We start from the raw sequence: 8,160 nt of genomic DNA, 5'->3' as shown, positions 1-8,160 counted from the left end.
TTCCCAGTGCTGTTGGGGTAGCTTCAACTGGGGGAGACAGCAAGCAGTGTAACAGCCTGCTCTTTTTTGTCTATATAGAGTCATGGAATGGTGTGGGTTGGAAGGGATCCTGAAGATCCTCCAGTTCCAACCCCACTGCTTAAGGCAGGGACACTCTCCACCAGACCAGGCTGCTCAGAGCCCCAGCCAACCTGGTCTTAAAACATTTCCAAGGATGAGGCATCTACAACTTTTCTGGGCAACTTGAGCCTGTGCCTCACCACCCTGAAAGTAAAAAATTTCTTCCTAAACCTACTCTTAGTTTGAAGCCATTTCCCTTTATCCTTTTACTACATGCCCTTCTAAAAAGTCCCTTTCCAGCTCTCTTGCAGCATCCCTCTGGGAACTGGGAGGCCACAATTAGGTTACCCCTAAGCCTTTTTTTTTTCCAGGCATCTGGTCCATTTCCAGAAGCTGCTAAGATGCTGAAACTAAAGCATTCTAGGTCAATGAGCCTTCTTAGACTGATCATTAATACAGTGCCCTGAAATATAAAGGAATCGGGAAACCTTGTCTGATATCAGGCAGTCTGGTATCTGTGTATTTTACAGGCTTAGTTTGAGAGAGCAGCTGAGTGATGGACAGTTCAGTGTTCCATGTTTGTCATGGTACCTGTTGCACTATAGTACCCTATGTGTTCAGTTTTGACCTTTTGGAAGTGCTTGGTCACATTAGCTGATTTAAAAACAACTTTAAATCATGGATGCAAGATGGTCAGTTCTAGAGTTGAAAAGTGAGAATTAACCAAAATCTATTTTTAGGAACTCCCACAGGTATCCAGACTGGTAAGTCAAATTTGGTGAGTCAGAATGCAGATATAGTCAAGGAATGCAGACAAAAGGCCACGTGTAGCACAAGGCAATTCTGATAAGCCTAAAGCTATTTGGAAAAATAACCATATTTAAATTCAGCCAAGTGACTACAAGGTGAAGATAAAGCAGGAGAGCAAATGAAGTCTTGAGGAGCAGACAGAAGCAATGAAAGGGGTGTTAGCTGCTTCACAGATTTTTCCTAAGTGAGCCAAAGATGTTCAGTACCTCAAGAGGCACAGCCGAGCGAAATCTCGATAAGGGGAGAACACTGGGAGTACTTTCTGAAAGAGTGAATCCTCAGGGCTTTCCTGTTCCCTGTGAAGAAGGTAGAGGGCACTCGGATCCTTGTGGGAGGAACAAGGCCGCAGCTTCTCCAAGGCCGGCAGTTTGGTGGGCGGCGCTGCTCTTGGCCCGGAGCCACTCCTGCCTCCAGTGCCCGGGAGAGGCCAGCACAGCCCTGCACGCACCAAAACCTTCCTGCAGGACTAAGGCTGCGCCTTTGCCCCGCTGTTCAGATCACCAGCAAAAACAAACACCTCTGCAACACTGCCCTTGAGCATGGAGAAAAGAAATGGCAGTCAGTAAATTACAGCTTCTTCATTTGGAAAGAAATGCCTTTCAAAAGTCTGACAATTTTAAAGCCGTTTCTTTAAAGGCTACAATTACACACTCACTTGGTCCTTTCTCTCCCCTTCCTTCACCTTTTTAAATACACTTTCTCAACAGTTGTCAAGAATTGAGGCCTGTGTAGAAATAATCAAACAAGTAGAGAGGTCAGAAGCAAAACTTCTCCTGTCACAAGACAGCATTCAACTAAGGTTTTGGAACTACTCTATCTTGATCTCCTTTGCCCATTCATCAAGTTGGCTGACATCAACCTTATTCCACCATCTCAAGAGTTGAAAACCATTTAAAAACTAAGGACAATCAGCATCTTTATTGGGATATTCAGCTGTTTATGCCCCACAAGATAAACAAGTACGTGATAGAAGCAGGTAGAATAAGGCGGCACTTGCACACTGCCAGTAGTCACGCACTGCGTGCTTCCTCACAACTCCAAGAGGGGAAAAAGAATGAAAACCTAAAGCACAGCTAAAGGTAAAAGGCATGAACAGCTGAAAGCCTTATCCAAAGATGTCCCAAGTGGTATAAACAGGCCCTGCTCCTGTAATCAACAATAGCAGGGTTTGTTGCAGTGGTTTTGGCAGAGCCTAATTTCTTGCTATATACTCTGGTTTCACAGCTGCACCAACTTGAAAATGAAAACTCAAGTCACAATGTTGTTTTCTCTTCCAGGATAGGCTCAGAACAGTGGTAATCGTGTAAAGAAAAAAAACTTTGGACAGACCAGACTGGAAATTTAGACTATTTCAGGATGGTGTCAAGTGTGTCTTTAGCTCAAGTAATAGCATTAAGTATTCCCCTGCTTCTGCTTCCCCTTCAAGATGAACACAACTCTGAATATCACTGCTTTCATGAACGGCCCTCAAGACCAAGTTCTGATAAGATTTCAGGCTGCTCTCATATAAAACCCCACCACATGCCTGTTCAGACAGTCATAATAAATACATAGTTTTGTGAGTTAAGGTTTATCCAAAACCATCAGAGAAACAAGAGTAGAACTGAGATCAGCTCTGTTAAGAAAGCACAGAGCTGGAAACCCTGCTGACCTCGCTGGAAGAACTCCTTTAAGCAGCACTCTGGCTTACCCATTTTCAATCCATCCTGACTATGTCAAGGAGAAGGCTGACAGAAGGTGGGAGATGTGAGGAAAATACCGTCCATAGAACACACGGCAATGGCACAATCCAAAACCTGTTTAATTACAGACACCATTGACTTTTGTGCACTTTGGTTTTGTTCCTCAGCTCCCATTAACTACACAGGACTCTAGGTCAAGAAAGGTCAGGTTCAACCTCTTTCTTCCCTTTAAAGCAATCACCAACAGAACACTTTCCCATCACAAAGTTACTCTGAACATTTTGTGCATATTTTATAGCAAACAAAAAGAATTACCAAACCAACTGGTCAGATTATTAAAATAATATTCTTAGTGGTGTATTACAAAAGAAATGTACAAGAGTTCCTCCTAAATCAAACTACAATACTTAGCATTAATGAAAATACTTGCAAAAAGCACACTCTAATAATTTTGCCATTTTCCAGTTAAGACAGGTATCAGGAAACCTTAAGGCAAAACCCTTCTTTTTCCACAACACACACTCTTAACAGGTTCTCCCTAACATAACGCGCACACAACAGCACATCATCAATTTAAAAAAATATTTAATGCTGCCAAAAAGTATAAAAATACAGTAAGAATGGCAGTACAAAACAAAATACTTCCTAATTTAATTCTTTTACATCTTTCTACATTAATACAGGCATTATAAAAACACAAGATGGCAAATTATTTCGTTTTGCAAAGTAGCACACGCTGCTGGTGGTCTTCATCCCCTCGGTGCAGTTTACGCTGTAAACAGATAACTGAGGTCCTCTTGGTACTTAACAGACCTCACTTTTTGTTCCCGAAGAGGGGGGGGTCATGTCTTGCTTTGCATGTCAATAATTTGCAGTTTATAGCTGCAGAATATTCCCAAGTCTCGAAGGCTTAGGTGTCAGTCAGTCTCGGCCTGCGACATACAACCAAAAGAAAGTCACCGATTCAGTACAGAGTACGGGGATAAAAAACAACAAGAAAAAAAAAAAAAAAGAGCTAAGAACTGACAGCAGGTTTGCAGCTCACTGTCAACACCAAACAGCTTCTCATGTGTTCCCTGGAGCAACTACTGCCTCTGAGCAAGTACTCTTGGAAAGCCGTTGCTTTTCCAGAAGGTATTTCCATGTTACAGTGTAAGGCACATCCTTGCTGGAGAGCTTCAAGTACAGGTCTCAGTCCAGCAAACCACTTCCTCACACATGCAACCAAAAGCACTGCAGAAGTCTCCTTGGGCCTCAGAGGGACTATGGCATGCTGCATCTCAAAACACATCACCTCCCACAGCTTTGGAGGCCAATCCTGCTACAGCGGCTTAAAAGAAACTGTTTCTAGGCATAGATTTCCTGTAGTGAGAAAGACACCCCAGCACTGAACATTCTGTTTTTAGGCAAGGGAAGGCTCTACTCCGAGAGTCTACAGAAAGAGACTTGTCACAGCACCACACCCCCAAGCTACTGCAAGTAAAATGCATTTGAGCTCTGCAAGCACTACACTGATTCATAAAGCAGCTTTCCTCCACCAGGTACGACACATTCAAAGAGGGCTTCCAAGTATTTATCCTTCCAATTAAATAAAGACTCAGACAGAGATGCAATTTTGAACACGTTTATTTTTTGTACATAAAAATGAAAGACTGACTTAAAACTTTGGGGGCAAACAAAAAGGCCCAGGAAGACTACTGTGTGTCACATCACCTTTGCAAATACCATCCTCTAGCTTAAGCCACTTGGCCCTGCAGAGGACTTCCTCTTTTGTCATTGTTAATTTAGTTTCTCGTGCAGTCCTCAAGTGTCTCAGGTTTTACTATAATGCCAAACAGCAAACTAAATAATTTGGTTTACATTCATTAAACATAAAGCTAACCAGGCTTTTTCATCGCCTGCATGATCCAGTCACACATACATGCATACACATTTACGCCTCTTCCCTTTTCAGGGGGACATAAACTGATGTCAGTAAACCATATTACTCGAGGTTTAACAGAATAAGCCACATTTCACTGGCAACATCTCACTTCCATAACAAATCCAGAGGTTTTTTTCCCAAATTGCTATTTCACACTGAATTATATTATTTTACTTAATACATTTCAAAGAAAATACAGATGTACCGTCACTAAGTGGACTGTCCCTGCACCAAGAACACAAACAGGAAACCTAGAGGATTAATTCCAATCTTGCAAACCCCTTGCAGTGGAGGTTCCAAATGTTTGCTAGGTATTTCTTTATGAAAACATGCGTGATTTGTACACAAGTGTTCATCTGAGAGCCAAATGTTTAATCAGAGATGCCCACTATGCATCAAATATTTTGACCAATGCATTTCCAGAGAAGAGGAGGAAAACCAACACCAACCAAACCAAAATCAATTTTGAATCGAGCCCAATGACATTTTAGAAGTAGCTGGGACCAGGCAGCAGTTTGCCAGAACTCAGGGATGGGGAGAGAAGAGGGGTCAGAAGGCAAGCCCTTCAATTTCACCCTTTAAGCATTTCCTATGATAGAGATGACTGGGATTGACAGTTCTTCATTTTGGCCCAAATTTGTTCCTATTTAACATCCAAGCTGTGCAAAAATGCTGCAAATTTAAATCCTCCAGAATAACAAAGTATCACAAGGGCTTAGTGTGCATCAAGGAAAACAATCCTCCAGATTTTGGATTTTAAGGATTAGTGATGGACCAGAAAGAAGATTTTTATCCAAATTATTTCCTGGAATGTAAAAAGAAACCAATCATTTGATTTTTCTTACTATTCTCAGACTACCATGAACAATTCACTGTTCAAAAGTTTTGTCCAAGGCTTGCACTGGTTCATCCTCCTTAAATTATTAACATTTAAGACTCCCAAGGTACTTGCAATCACAGAACCCAACTTTTACAGAACAACTGCTGAATGTGCAAGTCCTGCTTTATTGCATCAAGAAGGTAACAGAGTATGAGGTGATCTGAATTGGCTGCCCCCTGCCCTGCCCCACCCTGAACTGAGGAATGCTTACTGAGGATCAAGAAAACTGAAAAGCCAGAATTTAGAAGATGGAATTAGGAAAAAAAAATCAAGTTACAACTTGACAAGCTGCAGTTAGAGCTCAGTGCCTGTAGGATACTGGTAGCCCAGGAAATCCTCCTCATGCCAAAAGAAGGGCAATAAATAACAGTGTGGTATCAGTCCAAGTTTTGCCTGCACTTTTTCCTTAGCTGCTTTTAAGTATCTAGAATAAAATCTGGAATATTTCTGTTACAAAAGCATTTAAATTACATTCCATGTATTTTTCCATAACCAAAATATCTTTATAAGGCACATACATTTACACCTACTATCAGTTACAGCTGATACTGAAAAATCTATCCTCAATTTAAAGGAAAAAAAATCTTTTGACAGTCTTCTTGCTGGCTAAAAGTTACTGTGGTTGTAAAAATTGTGAAATGTCTTACAATACATGAGCTGCCTGCCTGTGCTATGTCCCAGCAGTTAGCTGTCCCAGCAGTCATTCTGCTACTGGAGCTGCACAGTTCGTCAGCAATGCCATGGAACAAATTGTCTTTCTCTACTGACGCACAACTTCCCAAATCCAGTGCTTCACAAAACTGCATTTATTTTGCTCATCTGGACCCTTCAGCATTTGTTTACTATACAAACAGCATGGTCCAGAATAGTATTAGCTATTGCAAAATGAGAATTTTAAAGAGTAAACTGTACTTAGCTTGGGGTAGTAAATGTCAGAGAAACTGCGCCCCATGCCTTGTACGTGACTACCAAGCCCGGATGTACTGGAAAGCTTTGAAGTCAATTCCTTTGAATAAGGAGCAAATAATCATCCAGGTCTTTTGAGTATTTTTCAGCAGTAAATCCAAGTGCTTTACAAAATGGGGGAGGGGGGTGGAAGAAAGTCCCCGGGACCCCACACCCAACAGAAAACAACCAAGCTTAGAAAAAAGAAGAAGAAAACATAACTTCTCTGAAGTTACCCAACAAGGCAATGCTTGAATAAATAAAATTCCCGTTTCAAAGAACAATCCAATCCTACAAATTACTAGATCCTAGCTTGAACAACAAGCTACATTCAGCCATATACCATCTCTGTATTCAAAGGTAATTTAAAGGGCAGAAAGTGGTTTGTGTTGAATTACTATTTAGGAAGTGTTACTACTCAAGTAATGGAAAGGGAGTGCTCAATAATTTTTAAGGGGGTGTAGCACAGATACTCCCAAAATATTAGTCCTAAATGTGTTTTACTAGCATGTCTAATACAGTGCTGAGGAACCTGAAAAGCAGTTCTAGACTTTGTGAAGCTACTAAAGTGGCTCATACAGCTGAAAACGCCGGGTATGGCAGAACACTGCCAACATTTCTATTAAAGCCACCCTTGGAAGTTCAACTACAGTTTCCTTCGATGTGTTTCCTACAACTATTACTGGTGAATTAATTTGTTCTAGCAATTAAAATCTACAAACACACAAAACATGTTTTACATTTAATGGAATGTCAGAACTTGAACAATGTTGGCCTTCAAACAGTAGCTGAAGTCTGAATACATTAATCAACAGTATGACTTTCAGTCAGGGCTAAGTTCTCAAAAGCCTTAAAAAAAATTCCAAGTCTTAAATAATGAAAACTACACAAAATAAATAAGGAATGCAAATTAACAGAGCAGAAATTGGCAAGTGCTTCATCAGACCCCTAGCTGCTCATTTCAAACTGGAGAGTCAAATGTGGGGAATGGTTGCACTATTCTTTTCATGCACAAATTATAATTACATTTAGTTTCAAAATGAAATTATTTTGGTCAGAAATTTGTACAAACTGAGCTTTTAAAAGTACAGTGAACTACAAAAAGATTAAATATGCAATTATAAAATATATTTATCCTAGGTTGTAAGAATATAAAATGTTTATGTTCATGTCACTAGTACATTACACATTACACATATTTAAGGATAACTTCTTTGCATTAATAATGTAAATGATACAACACTGTTTATTGCTTATGTCAGGCATGTAAATTTAAATCCAGACAGCCTTCAGTAGCTAAACCTCCATGGTTCAGCATTTGTTCAAGATCTGGTAGAACACCGTTTTAAAAAGTGTATAAACAGTTGCAGCAAGTTTGTACCTGCTCATATTAAACAAAAACCATCAATTCTGTGGGGGGCAGCGGTTCATTTTTCTAAGTACCTGCAGTGGAAAGTCCTGAGATGTCGACATGAGATCAAGTTTACATCACTTCTCTATTGTCTGTAACAGTCTGTACCCATTCCAGGAATAAGGAGTTTATGCTTAAAGTCACACCCCTACTCATTACCTTCCAGCAAAATCTGTTGTAGCAGTCACACTTACTGTTCACTTACATGGAATGTTTTTGAAAATACATTTTCCAGCAAAAATAAGCACCAACTAAAAACAGTGTACCAAACCCCATCTTAGTGAGAATAGGTTTCCAGTATAACCACCTTTTTCTTTTTCTTTCAGTCTCATTTAGCTTCTGTTTCATCTGCTGCAGCTTCTGTGCTGTTTGCGCTCTTCTATCCTCCCGCAGTCGTTTTCGGACAGAACTTAAAAAGAAAAAAAGGTGACTCTTACACTGAAGAACA

The 8,160-nt window shown here is 40.3% G+C and overlaps 1 protein-coding gene across 2 annotated transcripts in view; it reads right to left on the bottom strand.

The window, feature by feature from the left end:
• Positions 1-2,653: 2,653 nt before the first annotated feature.
• PTPN2 (protein tyrosine phosphatase non-receptor type 2) overlaps positions 2,654-8,160 on the bottom strand; it is a 30,437-nt gene continuing 24,930 nt past the window's right edge. Inside the window, exons 9-10 of one of the 2 annotated variants that reach the window (XM_058022819.1) lie at positions 8,020-8,121; positions 2,654-3,484 (exon numbers count right to left, since the gene is read on the bottom strand). In XM_058022819.1, coding sequence (XP_057878802.1) covers positions 3,463-3,484; positions 8,020-8,121 — 124 coding nt within the window. In that variant the 3' untranslated portion in view covers positions 2,654-3,462. Of the gene's footprint in view, positions 3,485-4,160; positions 8,122-8,160 lie in introns of those variants that run through there. The other variant, XM_058022811.1, reaches the window with a different exon arrangement.

This window comes from Melospiza georgiana, chromosome 1, assembly GCF_028018845.1.
Source record: "Melospiza georgiana isolate bMelGeo1 chromosome 1, bMelGeo1.pri, whole genome shotgun sequence".
Lineage (NCBI taxonomy): Eukaryota > Metazoa > Chordata > Aves > Passeriformes > Passerellidae > Melospiza > Melospiza georgiana.
Note: the sequence above shows the minus strand (reverse complement) of the source record. Positions and strands in the feature narration are given on the sequence as shown.